Source organism: Mus caroli, chromosome 10 (genome assembly GCF_900094665.2).
Source record: "Mus caroli chromosome 10, CAROLI_EIJ_v1.1, whole genome shotgun sequence".
In the NCBI taxonomy this organism is placed as follows: domain Eukaryota; kingdom Metazoa; phylum Chordata; class Mammalia; order Rodentia; family Muridae; genus Mus; species Mus caroli.
This window is the reverse complement of record NC_034579.1, coordinates 69,694,193-69,715,489: the sequence shown is the minus strand read 5'-3', so window position 1 is coordinate 69,715,489 and position 21,297 is coordinate 69,694,193. Positions and strand designations below refer to the sequence as shown.

Here is a 21,297-nt window from a genome sequence, read left to right as displayed (position 1 = left end):
CCTAAATTACTGTTGCATCTCCCCTTGGCTCAGTGCCTGGTGCCTATGTGTGCTCTCAAAGGTCCCCTATCATTGAGAATGCCTTGAGATGAGTAACTGGGGAGCAGCAGCCTCAGAACACAGAACTATCTTGGCTCAGGTGCCCAGGAATCCAGCCATAGCCAGGCCTCATTTCCTGTTGGTAGATCAGGCCCAGCACTGCCTCCTCTGGTCAGTGCCAGGTGGACTTACTTGCTCCTTGGCTTTCCTTCTATCCCTGTGGCTTCAAAGATGCACCGTGTTTGGTGGGGCTATGGATAATCTTTATTCCCAACACTAGACTCAAGTTCAGGCTTGTTTGGGTAGATAACAGAAGCCCAATGTAAACAAGCCCTGAAAGCATCAGCAGTGAGATTCCTCTGCCATGTACACTGGTCAGAGCCAGAGAAGGTCAGGATAGGAACTCCCTGGTTCGCTATGGCCGGTAGCTTCCTTCAGACAGCCCCACAGTATCATCTTCCCACCAGAAACAACTGTAACTGTTACTTACACCCTACTTGTTACTGAGCCCACACTTTAAGAAGCACGTTAACCTGCTGTAAACATGCCACATGCCAGATCCTAAGCCTGCCACATAGTCAGCATACAGTCAGTCTACAGGTTTCCAGGGATGCCGATAGGTAACGTGACTTGGCCCAGGTCCCATGGCTGGTCTGTGTAGAAGGGGAGCTGTGAGTCTTGGTTTACCTAGCGCTAGAGCCCATGACTAGAGAGATTGACAGCCACTCAAGTGAAGAAAGCCAGTGACCTGTTTGTACTTTCACTGGACTTAGCCCAGCTGCTCCAAGCAGGGATGCTCCTGTGGGGAGAATGGAGCGGCAGCATGCAGGACACAGGTATCTGACCTAGGAAGTGCGGTCAGCTAGGGCCAGTAGCCAGGCTAGTGCTGAGCTCAGCTCAATTGGCTTTGTCCCACGGAGCTGGCTGGTTGGGCTGTGGCAGGACTTTGTAGTGGCATTTCTGTCTAGGCTCATGTAGGAGCTGGCACTCCCGAGGCTAGGGAGGAGCAGGAGGCGGCTGCTACAAACTGCTGCGATGCAGCATGTGTACATCTGGTCCAGACTGCCTGACTAGCCTTAGTGCAGGCAGTGGCCCTGAAGGCGGTTACCCTCTGTAAACTCAGTAAGCACTGCTGGAAATGGGGAGCACCTGTAAGGTGCTGCCACAGGCTGGGAAACAGAAGCCCTTTTCTCTCATCTGCCCACAGGGCTTATAGAAGCCTGGCTTCTCCTGTGGTTTGTAGAGCTCAGGGCCCTTAGTTTTGGTCTGCCACAGGCCACTCCCCAGTTGGCCTAGCTGCACTGGTTGCCGCCAAAGCAGTTCTTCCTCGATAGAAGGTGAAGTGGAACACACTGGACCCAGGCACCACTTGCCACTCCTTGGGTCTTGTGTTTACAACAGCCCATGGACTGACGCTTCACAGCCCCTTGCCATAGACAGAGAAAGTGCATTAATACCTACACTGGGGTTGAGATTTTCTGGACTAAGTCAGTAGATGGTTCCAGAGACAGACTGATAGGATGAGGGGCAAGGAAATAAAGATAGAGAATACAGGAAGGCAAAGGAATGGGCTCTAGGCTCAGCAGGCTTGCTCCAGAGAACAGACACCAGGATCCCACTGAGTAGGCAGAGGTTGTCCTCGGGGCAGATGCCCGTGGGAGTCCATGGTTAGGAGAATGCTGTCTGTTACACCAACCCAGAGTTACCTCATCTGGAACAAGAATCTCTGGTTCTCGAAAGACATTGTCTGACATTGGTTGTGGCTTCTTCTCTTTCCCCATAACAGCTTGTCACTGAAGACAAGAGGCATAAGAATCTCTGGCTGGTGAGAACACTGGCGGGCTTCTATTCTTCACCCCTTTCCTGGTGGCTGTCACTCTTATAAGTCACTTAGCCTGATTCAGCTACTGCTTCATCATGAGCATGGCCCAAGGTGTATAGCAGGGACTTAACTGCTATTGGGGTGAAAGAACAGCCAGTCACATCATAGTGGGAATCAGAAAAGAAGCAAGGGGAAATCTCAATTGAGGAAATGTGAGTTTCTTGGCTGTAGTTGGAATTGCTGCAATCCTGCTATTTTTAGCATTGCTGAGATGATCCATGGGCCAATTGCTCAAGCAGAGTAAACAAAAGAAACACTTGAAGTTCTCCAGGGAGAAGAAGTCCTGTTCTTGAGAATCTTAAAGGGTTAGCATGGACCCAGAGCCTGTGCCGACCTCTCTGTCCTTCTCATACCCAGAGCTGCTGAACTTTCTGGAACTACACAGCTCAGACTGGGTTAACCCAGGGTCAGGCTGGACCTCTCCCTGGGCATCAGGTGGAGAGGAGCTGTGAGTCTCCTGGCCTGCAAGAGGAAGCAAACGGTGGGGAAGCCAGTATAAGACAGTGATAGGGCCATTGCATAGGACGCCCAGGTTGTGACTGTTACATCTTGCCAAGCCAAGCTGCTACAGTCATGGTTCTAATATAAAGCAACAGAAATCAAATGTAAGCAGCTTTTAGGATGTCTTCCTGTGGTGTGAATTCTTTTCTGTCCTCCAGAGGCGGTTGTTGCCTAGAGGTACTAAGTTTTGTGTCAAGGCCAGAATGCATGGGCAGAGGAAGGGTGAGCTTTTCATTCGTGTCCTGAGTCCTAGGGCAGTGCTGAGAGAGGAAGCAAAAGTTCCCATAGATGACAGCATGACTTGTCCACGGTCATCCAGCCAGTGGGCAGCAGAGCATGGAATCAAGCCCAGGGCTCAGGAGCTATGTCCATGTCCTGTGGGCCAGCCTCCATGCCACAGTTTCTGTACAGCTGTGAGGACCACTGCTGTTTTCGCCCTTGTTGGACTGTGTGATTCATGGGTATGTCCAGTCAGCCTCAGCCCAGATCCCCTCCACTCCCAACCACTCCACTCAGAGTGAGTGTCCAGTCAAGAGCGTACTGTCTGAGGCTTTCCCAGAGAACATTCCTGCACAGACGTCTTTTTCTGCTGTTGTTGATGTCGCTCCAATGCCTGGGCTTGGTGCTTTCAGCCTAGGCTGTACCACCAGGCCATGTGCTGGACAGCAGCGGGCAGCCAGGGGCAGTAGCAGGAGAGATGTGCTTGTAGGCGTGTTCCTAGTCCCTAGTCCCTGAGCAAAGTTCTCCAACTGGAATGGGTGAGGCAGAGAAGATGGCCCAGGCAAGGGCAGAGGCTGGGAGAGCTACATAGTTGTTGAGAAGCAGGGGCTGGGAACTCTGAGGTTCCACGGAAGGAAGGAGAATCCACCCTTGTAAAGCTGTGGCAGCGCTAGACTCGTCAGAGCACTGGACATGCTGTGGCTAGATGAGGGCACAGCAGTCCACCTGTTGGTATTGCTCCATAGACGAGTATGTCCTCACAGCAGGTTACAGGCCACTGCATTGAGCCTGTGATCCATGCCCATGGCAGCTGAGAACCTAAGGTTGCCCTGAGCTCTTTAAGGGCCTCTCTCCTCTGCTGTGCTCATTTGGGGCTTCCAGCCAAGAGCCTTTGTTGGTGGGCTTACCCAGAACAGGATGGGCTGGAAAGTCAGGCACCTAAACCAAGTCTCCTCAGTGTGTGCGCACTGGGGAAGGACTCTGTCGTGCCCCACTTTAGACTTCCTGTCTCCGGCCCCTTTGACCTCTGTTTCTCCATCTCCAAAGGTGGGCCAATTGGATAAGGTCAGTGGTTTTCCATCTCCTTTTCCAAAAGAAACCTATTCACATAGCCAATGAAAAACAGATGTGATGGCCACTGCCCCCGCAGATGCAGGAAGGGCCAAACTCCACCTGTTTAGCTGTGCCCTGGCAGCTCCTGAACAAAGCCCTGAAGGGCTGTAGACTTCATATCTACTGTGTACCCTGCACTTACTGCTCAGGGCCAGGCCCCTCTTTCCTTGGGTAGTTTTAATTTCAACTCATTTTTTTCCCCTTCCCTTCCTTCCTCTCACCCCCTGCCTCCCCTCCACCCCACTTTTCCTATTTGGAAAGTTTGACTTTTAACACAATGGATTATCATGGTGACAGGCGCTCAGGGCCAGGAACTGCCTGAGAGGGGTAAGCCAAAGACTCTCAATACACAGGTCTTACCCCACCTCTGCTCCCAAGAGGAAATCCCTGTCCATACCTGTCTTCATCCCACACTATGGGATGTGTAGCTGTGAGCAAGCCAGTTAGTGTCTGTAGGCTCAGTTTCTTCATCTGCACAGTGGACCAGACATTACTTCAGAGTTAGGTTAAAGAGCACATGAGAACAGGATACTGCTGAGCAACAGTGACATTGTGTTCAGGAGGGCAATGGTGGGGAAGGGACGGGGGTGACAAGGATCACTGATAGTGGAATGAGTGAGAGAGAGTGGGACAGATCGAGAAAGGGTCTGAAGAACTGCACAAGTTTACCTGGTTCAAAATGTAGGGTGGGGTGGGGTGGGGCTGTTTGAGCACATGCATGTATGTGTCAACATATGTACCAAGTGCATGTGCCCCTGAGGAGGTCCAGAATAACTTGCAGGTCCCTTCCACCATGTGGGTCTGGGATCAAACTCAAGTTACCTTGTCAGGCTCAGCAACAAGTGTCTTGACTGACTGTGCTATTACACCAATCCAAAAACAAATTTTGATTGGGCCTGGATAATGGTGCCTGCTTGTAATTTCAGTATTCAGAAGGTTGAGTCAAAGGGGATCATGAGTTTGGAGCCAGCCAGATAAGCTACATAGCAAAACCCTGCTTCCAAAAGCAAAATAAAACGGCAACCCTTTTTAAAAGTGCTTTGTATATACATCTTACATTAGATCAACAAAGATGAGGCCTCGTGGATCTGCAAGGTAGACTTCAGTGCATCTCTGGCAAGGAACAGATTGTCTAGTGCCTTAAACACTGTTCACTCTCTATACAGGCACACCTAGTCATTGGTGACTCAGATTGGGGCTCTTGAGGCAATGAGGCAAATGAAGGCCAGTTCTAGGCTCCAGGAAAGACCAGCCATTAGGGTTGGCATGGGGCTGAATTTCTGAAGCAGAATCTTCTTAGCCAGAGAGGGTTTTCCACTACAGGCCATGCCTCAGCAATACCTGCGTGGATCAACCAGACAATAACTGCCTTGGGCATCCAGTACGGATGCCACTGGCTATGAGGGTGAGGAGTCCCTTTATAGAAGACGTAGGATGCCTGTGTGTGAGTTCACAGTAAGGGAATGTTCCCCTCAGCTTGGAGTCCACTGTTGCATTCCTTAAATTTGAGTCCATGACTGCCTTTTTTTGTTGTTGTTGTTGTTCTTTCTTTCTTTTTTAAATCATTTTATTCGTTTGCATTTCAAATGGTATCCCCCTTCCCAGTTACCTTTCTCCAAACCCCCATCCTCTCCCCCCTCTCCTCCCTCCCCTTTAACCTCTATGGAGGTGTTCCTCCACCCACTCCTGCCTGCCTTAATTAAGGTTTCCATTGCTGTGAAGAAATACTATGACCAAGCATACAGGCAAACATTTAATTGGGGCTGGGTTATAGTTTCAGAGGTTCTGTCTGTTGTCATCATGGCAGGAAGGAAGCATGGCAACCTGTAATCAGACATGATGCTGGAAGAGCTGAGAGACATCTTGATGCAAAGGCAGCAAGGTAGAGGCTTCCTTTCCACTCTGGGCAGGGCTTAATTAACATAGGACCTCAAAGCCCACCCCCACAGATATACTTTCTCCAACAAGGCCACACCTTTTAATAGTGCCACTTTCCATGGGCCAAGCATATTGAAACCACCATAGTGCCCAACCCTGAGCCTAGGCACCTCTAGGGTAGTGGTGTGTGTCTTAGAGATGACTGTCTGCCCGTCTGATTCCACCAGAGGTGATGAGGAACACTTCTGGAAGTCTGAACTAAACTTGAACTTGGCCATACTATCTGAAAGAAGGCATTTCATGGGGAAACAAACTAAAAGCCAAAGAAAAATAGTGTGGAGTGAGTCCCTCACATAGGAGGCCCCAATAAAGAGGGCAGTAGAAATGCCAATAGGAAGAGCATTGAGGTGGGCTGAGAAGGCCCCTCTCTCTCATGATAGAGAAGTATATACATGGATTTGATTTAGTAATCAGAGTCAAGTTCAGTTTGGCTTAGAGACCACCACAGTACTGGTTAGACATAGGTCATATTTTGCTATCAGAGGGCCTCTGCTCTGAATAGGTAACCCCATTCCTGGTGTGTAGAACCGTATCAGGTTTTTTTACACCATGGGTGAGAGGCCCAGGGCTATCATAGAAGAGACCTAGGTCTAGGATCTGCATCTGGATTGACCAGCATTCTGGTTTGGGGGATGACGCTGTATATGTGGAGCTGACCCTGTTCTATAGGGTGTTTCTTCTTCTGACATTACCCCAGGGTTCCTTCCTGTGACCATCATGGAGCCGGAAGAAACAGTGGGCATAAGCCTTCTTGGCAGCTAGAATGCCCATGAAGGTGCCAGTTCTCTCTCAGCCCTTTCCTGTCTTGTGATCAAGCCTAAAGCATAGCCTTTCCCATCTGCCTATCTACCAGAGTACCTGCTGTTTGTAGCTGCCTGACAGAGACCACCACAGGTAGCCTGAGCTACCATCTGATCTACCATTGCTTCTTCATGACTCCCTCCCACAAACACTCCCTTAGGCCAGCCAGAATCCTCAAGCTATATAAAAGCCATTCCTTAGGGACCAGGGATCAGTAGATATATAGATTATCCTGGGCTTGTTTGTTTTTTTTCCAGTGTGCCTGCCAGAGAAGGCTTTCCTAGGATCTGGGCTCCTCTCCTGAAATGAAATGGAAGCAGCTTAGCCCTCCAAAGAGTGGGTTATTATAGTGGGCTTCTCTGTCTGGCCTGAAGTGGGGGCATAGAGGAGCCCATTGTAAGTATCCTGTATGATAAGGAGGTGCTCAGGGACTCCTCCCATGTGCAGTGTGGGAGTGAGGATCACTCGTAGGGCAGGAGAGGCACACTGGGTAAAGCAAAATGGGCCTCTATAACCCAGCTGCTGCCATTGCTGTGAGGTCAGATATCGGGCCAACCACAGGTCCCTAGACAGGGAGCCAGCTCATAGTCTAAATCTGAGCCTCATAGCTCCTCCAGGCTACCTCAGAGGCTGCTGCTCTGCATTGCCTGATTTGTTCCTCTGACCTCCAGTAACCCTTCCTTTTTTTTTAAGATTTATTTATTATTATATATAAGGACACTATAGCTATCTTCATACACACGGGAAGAGGACATCAGATTTCATTATGGGTGGTTGTGAGCCACCATGTGGTTGCTGGGATTTGAACCCCGGACCTTCAGAAGAGTAGTCAGTGTTTTTACCCACTGAGCCATCTCACCAGTCCAACCCTTCCTTTCTATGAAGATTACCCACTCCCCAGATGGGATACCCTCTACCACATGTAGCCTGCCACAGTAACTACACTTGCCCCCAAAGATACCAGCCATCTTCACTGCCTTTCAGTGGGCTGCCTCTCTTTTGGGTCGCCAGGGCTACCCCACCTAGTAGACCTGTCTGTCCCTTTCCCCACCACAACTGTGTCCCCACCCCAGCCTTGTCATTATCTTTATGTAGTCTGTTGTGCCACTGGGCTGAAGGTGCCGGTTAAGCTAAGCTGACATGCTCCATTACATAGCCATTGCAGGGTTCCCAGGAGTCCTGGGAACGGGCAGAGTTTTGACCTTTTCTCTCCTGAGGTAGAGGATTGTCTTTCCATTTAAAAAACAAAAGTACTGGTGGGAATAGTGGCCCTGTGCACAGAATGTGCCCATATATACACCAGGACCCGCAGACTCGAGTGGTGCAGCATTGCTGACTGCTGAAGTACGTGCAGTTCCAGTCCCAGGGGCAGGACTCTGAGCGGAGCCCTAGCATAGCAACCTGGAGATGTTCCCTGAGCCAGTCTTTTCAGGCTTCTTTTCCTCTGTCCTCCTTCAGCACCGTTGGATACAGATACAGTGACGTCTCAAGGCACTGTGTAGTTGTACAACACAGGATCATTTTCTTGGGACCAAAAGTTCTAGCTCAAGAGAGTTGAGTGGACTGCATGCTTTGGGGGAACCGAGGGTCTCTGTACCTGGGGAAGGGAGGCCTGTTTCACGTTGTCTGGACCTTAATTAAAGAAGAAAACTGGCTGTCACGCGCACAGTAGGAAAGTTGCCAGATCCAGTGTTACACAGAGCCACTGCCCCACAATAGTGAGGCAGGTGAGTGGTTGCAAGGCTGAAAATTAGGATTCTCAAGGAGCGTTCTTATTCCAGTCCAGCTCAGGAGGATGACAGGTTCTACCTTGGAACTGAAGTAAGAGCCTACAAGAAAGGAACCAGCAAAGACTTGAAGGTCTACAAGGGCCCAGATGGTGAGAGGGAAGAGCTGTAAGAGACCACTGGGGCCACATGGTCCCCTAAGTAGCTCAGCTAGCAGTACCTTAGGCACAGTCCAGCTCTGTCATCTGGAACTTAGCTTCACAAGACCAGAGGCCCACCCACCACTTGAGCCGTGAGTGCCTCCATATGCCATTGGTCAGGTATGCTAGAGGCCCAAGGATACCTGTAGAGATGAACATGGCCTATCACTTGAGCCTCCATGGCTGCTAGAGAGCTGCCAGAGCCAGCTTCAGGCATTCGTGACGTTGAGATGGATGCATGGCTCGGTCTCCATGGTAGGAATAGAGGTCCAAACCCTTCAACATTCAGGTGCTTTATGAGCAACTGGGACCCACTGAACTCTGCTGCTTAGATTGTTAACAAGAACCAGGAAGCTCAAAGCTCTTGGAAGCCCAAAGAATTCTCAAGGATATAATGTAGGCAAGTCCTGTCAGCCTCTGTTGTGAGGCTGTTACTTCACACTCCAGCATGTACTCAAATCCATCCATCTGGTGAGGAGAGCAAGGGTGATTCTCACCCTGTGAGTAATCTCTCACTGGGGCTTGGCTGTGGCTGGTCAGCCAGGGATGACGATGCCTCTGGAGAGAGCTGGTTGGTACAAGCCAAGGGTGGGAGTGTGGGACATCACATGGTGTAAAAACAGGTCTTAAGGGGCCAGTGCAAAATAGGTAGTAGCTCACATCTATAATCCCAGCAGTCAGTCAGTCAGTCAGAGGCTGAAGCAGAAAGGTTGCCATGAGTTTGAGGCCAGCCTGGACTACAGTGAGACCCTACCTCAACAAACAAGGTTAGTGGGTATGCCCAAGCCTCTAGAGCCCAGCTGGGAAGAGATGTTCTTGCAGAGATTTCCTTCTTGGAATTTCACTTGTCCAGGACTTAGCAACCCATACCCTATACCCCTGACCCCTGCAAGTTCTTATGTACTGTAGGCTTCTCCGATGCTGTCAGATACTGGGCCTTCAGGCCACTCAGCACCCTTCTTCAGGAGGAGCCCTGTGTGAGAGAGAGCGCTGTCTGTGGCAGGGCAGCCATGCTCTGGAGAGTAGCGGGCCTGGAGGCCTTCTGGATCCTTCCTTCCAGATAGTTGTGCACAACACTGATAAACACAGCTTCTTCCTGGCCTGGGTGAAGGTGGTGAGCACTCGTTCTCAGCTTCCTTTGGTCTGACTTGATCTTTCAGGAAGTAGAAAAGGTATGAAGTGAGGTCACAAGTTCCATGAAACACAAGTGGCATTTTAGCACCTGGTTCTGATGTCCGCACCAGCAATTGGAGACTGCTGCAAGGAAGCTGCAAGGAATGACCCAGACTTGGGCTGGCAGGGTTTGCGTGATAGGTCCCAGTGTTACAACTGAGTGCCTATACCAGTGCCCAGACTCCCTGAACTATCTATTCCCACTGTGGTGTCTGTCAAACAGGAGCAGGGAGGATGCTGAGGACATAGTGAGTTGAGATGCTGTTGTGGGGAATATGCATTTGAAGCTCCTGAAGAGTCTAAAGGGGGCTTGTGCTCGTGTGTGTGTGTGTGTGTGTGTGTGTGTGTGTGTGTGTGAACCCCTAAGAACCCAGGTCGTTTCTTCCTTGTTCCCAAGGACAAGTCCATTTTCCAAGATAGAAAACTGGTTTATTCTCTAGGTTAAGAGGAGGAGGTCTGGACTGGTGCTTGTTTGGGACACTGGTGGGCAGAAGCTAGAGTAAGGCAAACAGAAACTACGTCGTGATTGGCCAGGTAGATGAGGCTTTGAGGAGCGTGGCCAGGGGAAATGTATGGATTAGGATCTTCTGTCCCTTCCTTGGTATTCTCGTCTACCTGGGCAGGAAGAGCAGCCAGGAATTGGTGGCTAGTTCCTGTACAGTCTGCCTCACTAGGTTGAAGATGCCCAGTGCTGTGGATGCCATTCTGTGCCCTAGAGCACTGCTTCCTTTCTGAGCTCTTCCTCCATAGAACAGGCTCACTACCTTTTCCTGGACTCTGCAAAGCTGCTCCCAGGAGTTGGGCACCTCTTCTTGAAATGCAGAGATGGGGAGGGTCTTCTTTTACCTGACCCAGCTGCATACCCTGTGAAAAAATAGTGGCTTCCTCTGGAGAGCTCACTGGAGACCATGGCATCTTTGTTGTGCTTTCTTTGAGAATATTACTCCAGAAGTCTTCGTTCTAGTCCCGATTGACAGCTCTAGTGTGGCCCACCTACAATTTAGGATTCTACCCTCCACAGGGCACTGTGTGGCACAAAGTGGGGAAGGGTGCTGTTCACATTGGAGCCCCGTTGCAGATGGAAGATTGCCTACCCATGCTGCCGTTGGCCATTGCCATCCTGCCTCCCAAACTCACCTCCCTGTTCCACAGTTTCCTGTGCCAAGCAAGGGCTGTGTACTAGATATCCCTCAGCCGGTGGGCAGCCTGGCGTCACTGAACCCCTGGTGGCTAGACCGAGGACCCCGCCAGGATTGGCCGGCAAAAGTCAGTTATGCTGCCAAGTGACTGCCGGGGACCGTCCGGCTCTTGCCTGCCCCGCCCCGGCCCGCCGCGAGTGAGGAGCAAGCCTCCGCGGCCATGGCCTGGCGCCCGCACTAGCTCTCCTGCACAGATGCCACCGGGGAGCCAGCGGGTAGGAACTTGCCTGTGGCCGAGGGCGGGGATTGGGACCAGGGCTGCACGACCACCTCACCTCTGCCTGCCTGACTCTCTCTGCTTTTCTGTGCTAAGTTACCCCCGGGTGGGCTTGGGGAGCTGCCCCCGCCCCGGACGCAGCAGGAAGCCCGAGGGCCGCGGTTTCCCCCAGCGCTTCTACAGAGGAAGTCGCCGACGGTGGGTGCGGTGCCCCCCGTGCCCGGACTGGGCTGGCGTTCTACCGAACGTCAGGTGGGAGTCCAGACCGGCCTAGGTAGTGGCACGCGGGGGCGGCTGTTGCTGGTGGAGTCTGTACTGCGCCCGCCCAGCAAACCCAGGACAGCCCAGCCCGACCAAGCCCCGGGCCGGAGCCCAGGCGTGGGTGTGCGCCTGCGAAAACGAAAGCCACTAGCTGCAACAACTTCGCAGCAGAAGGCGCTGACGAAAAGCTGCGCGGTGCCGCTCTCGGGGATGGTGAGCGGGCCGCCGGGCGGGATGGGCAGCGGCGCCCGGGCGCGGTGCTTCCCTAGCTAAAAATAGCTGTTGTGCGGGGGCGGGAAGATGGTGCCAGCTCTTCGCAAGTGCGGTCCGGCTCGGAACATGGGGCCCGGGGTCCTAGCCACTCAGCACTCAAGAGTAGGCGGAGGGGTAGGGTAGGGTTGGAGTAAGGGTCGTATGAGCTGGGCGTGGGGTCGCTACTAGTTTCGCACGCACATGGGGGCAGGGCTAGCTGCCAGGCTCTCCCCAAGCTCAGTTGTTTGTCGGTTCTGCTTTTCCCAGGAGGGGGGAGGGGAGGGGACCTAGTGCATGATATGTCTCATTTGGCAGAAAAGGCTGGAAACGGCAGACGCCAGCTGCAGGCAAATTGCAGGCTTCCCCAACCCCTGCCTGAGTCTGTTGAGGGCTCATTACCTGTAATGGCAGGGGGAATCCCTTGCCCTCAGTAGCCCTGCCTGGACAGCCAGGACCTCGTGAGGGAGAACCGGGCGTGGGGTGGGGGTGGGGGGACGGGGGTGTGTTCCTGATAGCCACTGTACTGTCCTGAGACTACAGATTGCCTTCCATATGGTTCTGAGGTTCTCATTGAAGAAACTTCTGTCTACAGTGGTGTTGGGTTTGGGGGAGAGGGAAGAGCTCCCAGCTTCCCTCCATCTTTACCATGGAGCAGAAGTGCTGCAGGGCCCCACTCTCCTCAGAGCATCAAAAGGATGAGTAGCTACCTACCTAGAAAGCAGTCCTGGATCCCAACACCAAATCTCCTGAGCAGGAGGAGGTGCCAGAGAGAGCCGTCTGTACATGAGGCCATGGGTGCTACCCAGCTGACTGGCAGCATCCTTGATGCTCTCAGTCCTGGGGACAAATGGGAGCTGATGGGAGAGTTGTGCTGTAGCCTCGGCTTCCTGCTGCTTGCTGGCTCACAAAAGAGCTAGTCTCTACAGAACAAGAGAGTGAAAACTGATGTGAGAGAAACTGGGCAGCCACCTACAAATTGTTTGCCTGAGAGACGTAGTCAGCCCCAGAGACTGAGTGACACTGGGAGCATCTCTCCATACCCTGTTCACACACCTCTCCAGGTAGTCTAGTGTGAGTGGTCTGTGTGTGTTAACGGGCAACAGGTGTCACCCCAAGACTGGGGAATGCTGTGACACCTCCCCTCCCAACTGTGCTTGCCCCTCAAATAGAACCATCCCCTGCTTCTTGGAGTTGAGTTGTTGTTAATTTTGAGGTTGTGTTGGAGGCTGCACAGGTTTTTGTGCTTTTCTGGGGTGGAAGGAGGGGAGTTGCTGAGCTCTGCCCTGCTGAGATCTGCACTGCAGGGACCATTACTCCAATACTTAGCAGCTCATTCTCGGCAGCAGCCTGTTCCCACACCCCGTGTCTTCTGCTTTTGTGATAGCCGGCTTACTTTCCCCTATTCACCAGTGTGCCCATACCTCCTAGATGGGCCACAGGGAGAGAAATAGGCGTTTTCTTTCTCTCTCTCTCTCTCTCTCTCTCTCTCTCTCTCTCTCTCTCTCTCTCTCAGACTCACAGTACTGTTTTCAGTGAACAGGGTTGTTAAAAGTGTGCTATTCTAGAAAGCCTTGCTCACCCATTGTTCCATGGGCTGTCCCCCTACTGTATCAGCTGAGGCACCAGGCCCCACCCCAGGGATCCACCTGTTTGTTTCCCCCTCCTGCCTATTAACCTTTCCAATCCAACGTTCTAAATAATGACCCTGAAAACTTTAGCTTATGTGTCAACCTGTAGCCCATGTGCTGTGGGATAAATGATTCTGCGGCTGTTGTCAAGGGGATGTATTTGATGACATGGGAAATGCTTCTTTGGGCTCAGGGTACTCTTAAGTTGTAGGGCTGGCTCCACATAGGTTGCCCCTCCCTCCCACCTCAGCTCCCTGCCCCCCACCCCCACCCCCAGCTATCTGTCTCTCATCTCTGTCTTCTCTTTGGGGCACACAGTCTCCCCTCCTGTTTCCTCTGGCTCTGCCCAGGCACCCTCAAAGTCCCTGGCCTCTTATTCACACACCAGCCTCTCTTTTATGATTGTACCTGGATGGCTGGGATGTTGCCCCACACCCCTTCTTTAAGAGAGTTGGAGTCTATGTTTTATGATTTTGACCCAGATCATTCATTTTCTGTTGAGTGTGCAGGAAGGCTCCATGGTTGACAGTATACTACTGTCCTTGTTTCCTAAGTTCTTGTGCTGGGGACTCCCTTTTCTTTGGGGGCTTTGGGAGACTTTACCTCATAGGCCATGAGCTCCTCAAACGCAATACAGCCGCATCTGCCCACTGGCCCCCTCCTATAACAGCTCAGTGTCCCGGGGCTATGCCAGAACAACTGTTGTGCCCAAGGCTGAGGCCCTTGGACTGAGGTCAAGAGCTAGAAGCAGTCTTGGTGAGCAGTGCCTCAGCTGGCCAGGTAGAGCTCATGAAGACCCCTGACAAACTCAGACCCATTAAATGGGGAGCCCAGGTAAGGTGGAGAGGCGAAATTTTCCTACCATCTGCCTAGTAGTAGTAGCCCAACTGTTCCCTCAGGCCAAATGTCCTGGGTCTTCTAAGGTACCGTCTACGATCTGTTTCCTTTTCCTTGTCAGCACCTTTGTGTGGTACCCAGGTGGCTCCTCTACAACCATACTATGTGCCCCCAGATGAGATCTTCCCTCCTGCCTGGCCTGGTGCCCTCCTGGGCGTGACCCTGAAAATGGCAAATCAGAACAAGTGTCACATCTCAGTCCTGTGTGTGGCAGGCAGCAAGACATAGCTGGAGAAAGCAACTAAAGCCCTGTCAGGACCAAGGCTGAAGGCTGTCTCCTGCAGTAGGTCTGCAGCACTTGAATTCTGTGAGGGACACCAGCCACCCTGCCTGTGAGCAAGCCTTGAGGGCCCTGCCTGCTGTGTGCTAAGCTCTTAGCTGTTTAAGAAACACAAGGTTCAAAACCCTGCCTGTTCCTTCATTTGGGAGTGTTAGAAGTGAGACCGTGAGGAGAGGCTTTCAGGTGATGAAGACAGACCCCTGCTTCCTGGTTCACTGTCTCTGGACACCCTTGAGCAGGTCATCTAAATTCAGTTGCACTCTCTGGGAAGAAAGAACTGGGTATCTTGGGGTATGTCCTCCAGTGTGGCAAGAGAATGAAACTCTGAACCCCCCACCCCACCCCCAGTGTAGCTCTGTCCAGGCCATTCCTTCTCCCACCTTCTTTCCTTTCTGGCTTTTCCAGGCCTTAGAAAAGGAAGGGGTCCTAGGGGGATCTGTGACAGAAAGGCAGCAATCTCAGAATAGCCTCAGGCTGTGCAGTTACTACAGAGTGTGCTGGGAGAGCCAGATCTACACGTGAGTGAATCTGTAGACCCTGCCTGTTGGGGCAGATGGCTCTGGACTGAGTAAAGGGGCTGTGTTCAGCAGCCCTCAGGTTAGACACTCAGGATGGAAATGTGTGCGGATGAGCTCTTCTGTCTGTGCGAAGGCCTATAGCAGCTATGTGCAGGCTTCTGAGAAGAGAGGGGGAAGAGGAGTCTGGGTCTCCTCAGGAATATGCTCCCCATGACCACAGGATGTGGGACGTTGTGAGATGATCGCGCAGGCAGAGCCTGACCCAGGCAGAGTGCCCCGTGTGCTGCTGCTCTTAGCTCCCTGTGTGGTCTGCGCACCGAGATTGCCATTAGTGGAAGGCAAAGCCTCGGCAGCCTCCTGGCCAGGCCTGCCCTCACACTGCTCTCCAGTCCACTGTGAGCATCTGTGCTCGATACCACAGGTTTACTATTACCTCCACTTACGCAGCGACCACACCCCAGTTCCATGTACCCAAGACCCATCTTCCTGTGGGGTGTTGCTCCTGAAGGAATCCCCATTATCTCCATAGTAGTGAGAGGACACAGCAGGCTGTGGGGAAGGTTTGGGAACTTGTATCCAACCTTCAGCCCACAGTCTGGGACCCCATAAATTATTCAATTGCTAGTGTGTGTTTCAGTGACTTCATCTGTCATCAAGGAGCCCAGAGCCACTCTTAAGGAGCGGAGATGGGCTGAGATGCTTGCAGTGAAGGACTTGGCATGTAGGAGAAACTTGAGTACAGTGAGGTATTTGGAAGGACTCTGGGGCTGCTGGGAAGGCCCGACTGCCTACAGCACAGGACTGTGAGCCAGCATTATCCCCAGACACACTGACCACCAGGGAGCCCAGTCTTGGTGACACCACAACCCAGGAATCCAGTGAGGCTGATTAAAGACAATATGCATGTCTGCAGGTATGTGAAAGCATAGTCCTACAGAGGGGACTCCTTGTAGCGTCCTGATGCTCTGACTCCCACGATGCTGCTAGCTCTCACATGTGTGTCCCTGCTCTGGCCTGTCCCGCAGACCTAGACATGAGCTCCTCTGCAGGTTCCTTCCCAGCTGCTTCCCGCCAGGCCTGCTTTCACATAGGAGCCCTGCTGCTCATGTCCTCCATGCTAGACCAAGCTCAGCTCACTCTGGCTTCTCCCTAACACCTGCCAGAGGTCCATGCCTTTCTCTTCTGGGCTCTGGGCTGGGTGTTGTGCAGCCTCTGCTTAGCCCCACACCTTCTCCCTTGTGGGCTGTGGTGGAGACAGAACAGGTGTCTACCCAATTCATCCTGAAGGCCCCCCACCCCCACTCCCAATACCTTCTCAGGAGAGGGCTGTACCCAGGCCATCCTGGAGCTGTAAACACAGGAGCCAGATTCTGCTCAGCTCGGGCAGAAGTCGTACTTGGCTTGGTTTCTACCCTCCTGGCTTATGATTCTGTTCTTTCTCAGAACAGCTATCTCCAAAGGCCAGCTTGGTGGCCACAGGACACCCCCTACCCCCATTCACCCAGGTTTCTCTCCATCTGTATACAGCCCCATGCTGAGAGGGCAGAGCACTATTCCCAAGGGCTCCTGCTAGCTGCATGCCCATGGAAGAGATGGTACCCAGTAAGTTCCAGAGTCTTGTGGCACGTGTGAGTGAACATAAGGAATGAATGAATGAATGAATGAACCAGACCTTGCCCAGCGAGTGTGTCCAGGAGAAGGCCAGAGTGAAGCTGGAGCAGGGCAGCTGCAACTGCTGGGCTCACTTGGAGCACTTGTCAGGGTGTCTGCACTTCCCTCTGCTTTTCCTGGAACTTCCCTCTACCTTTCTGAAAGGAGCGCTGCTGTGTTATAAAAGGAGCTGAGGTAGACAGTGCACTAGAAACAAGATCTAGATGCTGAGACAAGAGACCCTTGCTGACAGACCTTTCTTTCCTCTTCAAGAACTTATGGCCTATGTTTTCTTCTTCCCCTGGTACTGAACATGCATCTCACCTGCCTGACAGGCCTATTACAGCCCCCAGAGGGGCTGGGTCCTCCTGCCTGACAGGCCTCTTACAGCCCCCAGAGGGGCTGGGTCCTCCTGTTCCTGCCCTTGCCTCAGAAGGTGACTGCGGTGCTGTGCCATCGATTCTCAGCTTGGGGAGTGAGAGCCTTTACAGGAGCCCTGGCCTCCTGCACCTTCACATCTGCCAAGTACCTTCTGCCTCCCCAGCCCACCCCCTGCATGTGGCAAACACAATTTTTTACGGGTAGCAAGCACCTCCTCAGCTCATTTTTTTCATAGTGTGATAGCTTTCTGGTCCATCACATTACCCCCTGGCACTGGCTGCTTTTTAGGGGGAGTCAGTTCATCTTCATGCAGTCCCCATGCTCCCCATGGGGCATTGTATCCACTTGGAGCCTGGAAGAGCTTTGTTTGCTGTGAACACTGTTGTTTCTTACCTGCCCCACACAGTTCACATGGGAATTTTCAGGAGGCAGGGTAGTTAGGATTCCCTATACCTAATAAAATGGGAGGTAAAAAGCTTTCAAGATGGATGCCCCACCTACTCTGCCAAATTTGTGTCAGACCCCTCAGAACCTAGATCTAAAGCAGACGGACCCTGGCCAGGACACCCTGCCAGCTCCAGAGCCATCATCTGAAAGGCTGCCTCAAGCCCTCTCCACTGTGTCACAGAACAGCAAGCCAGGGAGCCTTAGAGAAGAGGGACTAGATGTCACAATTGACCTGGGAAAAACATTAGAAGAACTGGCTGGGCAGAGGATGCAGAAGACAGAAAAGGAGGCTCACATGTATAGAATCTGTGGCTTGTGTCAGTCCAAAGGACGCAAGCCAGTTAGAGAGGCAGTTGGTAGAACATTAAAAACACCAGCAATACCTGGCTTGGTGCACACCGATGTAATTAATCCAGGTTGATCAAGAGTTCAAAACCTGCCTGGGTGTTTGTGTTCGCACACATATATGTGTGTGTATGTATGTATGAAAGGATGGATGGATGGATGGAGCTCAGTGGTTTAACAACACTTGTCTAGGATACATACCCAAGGCCCTGGTGCCAGTTGATGTTGGTTCAGTCCCTGGGGGGCAGCCCTGTGCCATATAGAAAAGATACCATTCTACGAATTGTAACCAGAGTTGACACTAGCTTCCACCAGTGTTGATTAGCTACAGTATGTTTAACTGATATGAGAGCTAGCATGCTGGGTATCCAGAGGAGGTGGGCATTGGAATCCAACCATCTTTAGCAGAGGCCCCCAGGATGGACCCATCTCTGTTCTTCCTCAGCCTGCTGTGTCTGTGCTCCAGTACTACTGGCTTGGAGGCTATAATGAACCCTGGGAGCAGGGCCACTTCCCCTGCCTCTAACTGCACCTAGAGGAAAGTCCTCCCCATTCTAATCACACCACCTCTTAGCACAGTTCAGAAGAGCACATGTAAGGAGTTGGTTGTTTGAGACAGGGTTTCTCTGTGTAGCCCTAGTTAGCCTTGAACTCTCAGAACTCTGCCTGCCTCTGCCTCCTGAGCACTAGAACTAAGGGTGTGAGCCCCCACCTCTGGCTCTGAAGGCATGTCTGAGAAGTGGGCAGATGCTGTGCATTCTCAGGTGTGGAGAAAAGCAGCTCCTGGCTAAGTAGGGCCATCTGTGGCTGTGCACAGAAAGTGGGGAGACGTCTCTGAAGCTAGGATCATTCTAGGCCTCTCCAGAGGGAGAAGATCTGGAGGTCAAGGAGAGCATCTGTCATCAAGGTGACCGACCCAAGGCATCTCTCCCGACCTTCCAGATGGAAGAGCTGCTGCAGCCAGCAGTGGAGCTCGGTACGGGTGTGGACGCTTCCCTAGGAAGACCCATAAGGCTCTTTTCCTCAAAGTTGTGGGGTAGCCACTCATCTGTGGCTCTAGGAGGGTTATTCCTTGTCTCTACGCTCTATTATTTATCACATGTCTGTGGAAAGTCACATGAGAACTCCATGTATGATGTCTAGGATGTGCCGCCTCAAACAGAACCCTTCCCTAGCCTCACGCTGTTGGGCCATGAATACCTTAATGGCCACTGTAGTCTATGTTAGGCTCTCCTTAGTCCTTGGAGAGGACTGGGCTTCTTCAGACAGACAGACAAACACACACACACACACACACACACACACCATGTGGCTTTTTGTAAGCTGTTACAGACAGACATGTGAGGAATATATAATTGTGTTTGTTCTCCTGGGTGTGGGTGTTCTCACCCTCTAGCCTGTTAGGTGAGAGGGCTTGAAGCCCAGGATGGAGGCTGTGGGGCCAGGGACTAAGGGTGTTAAGCTTTTCCAGGCCTCCCTCATCAGCTGAGGGCTAAAGACACCCTGCCCTCCCTCCTCCCCCACCCCCTTGGCCTTCTAGCACATGGCTTATACTTCAGTACATGGACCACTAATGGGCAGCAAGGAGCCATGAGAACAGAGGCCCATGTAGGTGCTCCTATAATCCCTGGGACTGGCACTGGAGACCCAGAAACCCCATGATTCAGCCAGTCAGGATCCAGGACCTGTGTGCTAGCTGGTGGTTCTCAGGGGGTGACTACAGGGCCCCCACTGGGATCTGCCAGCTTCTTCCAGGCCACCGAGGTAGGTCCTGTGTCAGACAGGTCTCCTGAGTCTTGACACACCACTTCTTCCCTCTGGCATCCATGGTATCCCTATACCCTGATGGACCCCAATGTTGTTGAAAATATTTAATCCCAATCCAGATTTTCTACCCTGTCTTTAGCCATTTAGTTCCTGGATAAAAGACACACACACAACCTTTATAATAAGTCTTAATCAGCACAAGAGCTGGGCAGGTGTCTATCCTCTATGCTGTTTTGTCTATTTCCCAGCCAGTAATCCTATTATATAATTTACCATGTTTTGTCTGGGCTGCTCTTAACTCCAATTAGCCAACCTATGTAGCCATTATTTTAAGATTCTTACCCCATGTCAGCTTCTCTCTCCTCCTTTTTTCCCATCTGTTTGACCCCAAGCTTGGGAACCCTAAACTCCACCTCCAGCAGCAGCTATTGAGTGTCACCAGTCCTCTGGTTCAGTATTTGCTCCCCTTGGAGTTGCTCCTGCATCCTTGCACAGTGCCTGTGCAGAGTGTGAGCACTGCATGACAGCCACCATAGGCAACAGGTCCAGTAAGCATGTGGGATACAACCACATAAAGGAAGGGGCTGAGGCAGCCCACTTGGTGACTGACTAGGGAAAATGCTTACAGAGCCTCACATATACAGTCCTCTGCCATGAATGTAAGGTGAGTAGGTACAGGCGGCTGCTGACATGAAGGGACAGAAGCCCCTGGCTAGGCCCTATGCATAGTGGCAAGCTTGAGAGGACTTCAGGCAGGGTGTCCATAAGGCGCCAGAGAGGTGGCAGCCTCCCTTAGCTTGTGCTTGCCCATCCCATAGGGCATCTGGCGGATCCCCGTGGATGAGATTGACCGGCCAGGCAGCTTTGCCTGGCACATGAACCGCTCCATCGTGCTGCTGCTCAAGGTTCTAGCCCAGCTCCGCGACCACAGCACCCTGTTGAAGGTGTCCTCCATGCTGCAGCGGACACCAGACCAGGGCAAGTGAGTGAGCCACCACACACAGCCTGGCTCGTTCTCCTCCCAGGCTTGTCCCCACTGCTCACACCTGGCTCTGAGGTCTATTGGTCCAGAAGTCCCAGCCTTCCCTCACTCATGAGGGGCATCTCTTAGTATCTGAAACACAAGCCCACCACCTCTCTGCCTTAAGCACTCTTGGACTGACACAAGCTGATAGTCTCCATGTTTAAACCATCCCTCCTACCCAACCTGGGTTCTCAGAGGCACTAGCTAGCATGGGGTGTAAGAAATAGACATTCTGAAAGTGGCCCTGGCCCTAGGGAAGTAGGAGGCAGGCAGCAGAGGTCTTGGGTCTCAACAGATATCATGGCTTCATTGGCCAGAAGTATGGGCACAGAACAGAGTGCATCTGCTACAACTGCCAGGTGTAGAGGTTGGGGGTGCTATACCTGGAGATACAGCTGACACGGGACTAGCCTGGACATGAAGCATAAGCATCCCAGAAGCTAACTTAAAGGAGAGGAACTTAGCCCACTTCTGACTGACCTGTACTTCAGAAGGCTCATGGCAGCCACTGGGACCAAGTCAGAGACTTACTGAAGATGAAGTATATGATCCAAAGAGTACTTTAGGAGAGCAGACTTAAATAGATGGGCACAGTCACAAGTGTTCCTGGGGTGGAAGTAAGGTGCTGACTCATCAATTAACTACTATATGGCTTCTGACACTGTCCCACTATTTCTGTCCCTCTGTATGACCGCAGGAAATATCTGCGAGATGCTGACCGCCAGGTCCTGGCACAACGCGCCTTCATCCTCACTGTGAAAGTGTTGGAGGACACACTGAGTGAGCTTGCAGAGGTATGTCAGCCTATCACAGCTCACCCCAGGCCTGTGCATAAGGG

The 21,297-nt window shown here is 52.1% G+C and overlaps 1 protein-coding gene across 3 annotated transcripts in view; it reads left to right on the top strand.

Annotated features, from left to right (window-relative positions):
* Cabin1 (calcineurin binding protein 1) overlaps window positions 1-21,297 on the top strand; it is a 116,204-nt gene that overhangs the window by 83,473 nt on the left and 11,434 nt on the right. For all 3 annotated transcript variants that reach the window (XM_021173767.1, XM_029482190.1, XM_021173768.2), the window contains exons 30-31: window positions 20,254-20,417; window positions 21,157-21,253. In XM_021173767.1, coding sequence (XP_021029426.1) covers window positions 20,254-20,417; window positions 21,157-21,253 — 261 coding nt within the window. The remainder of the gene's footprint in view (window positions 1-20,253; window positions 20,418-21,156; window positions 21,254-21,297) is intronic.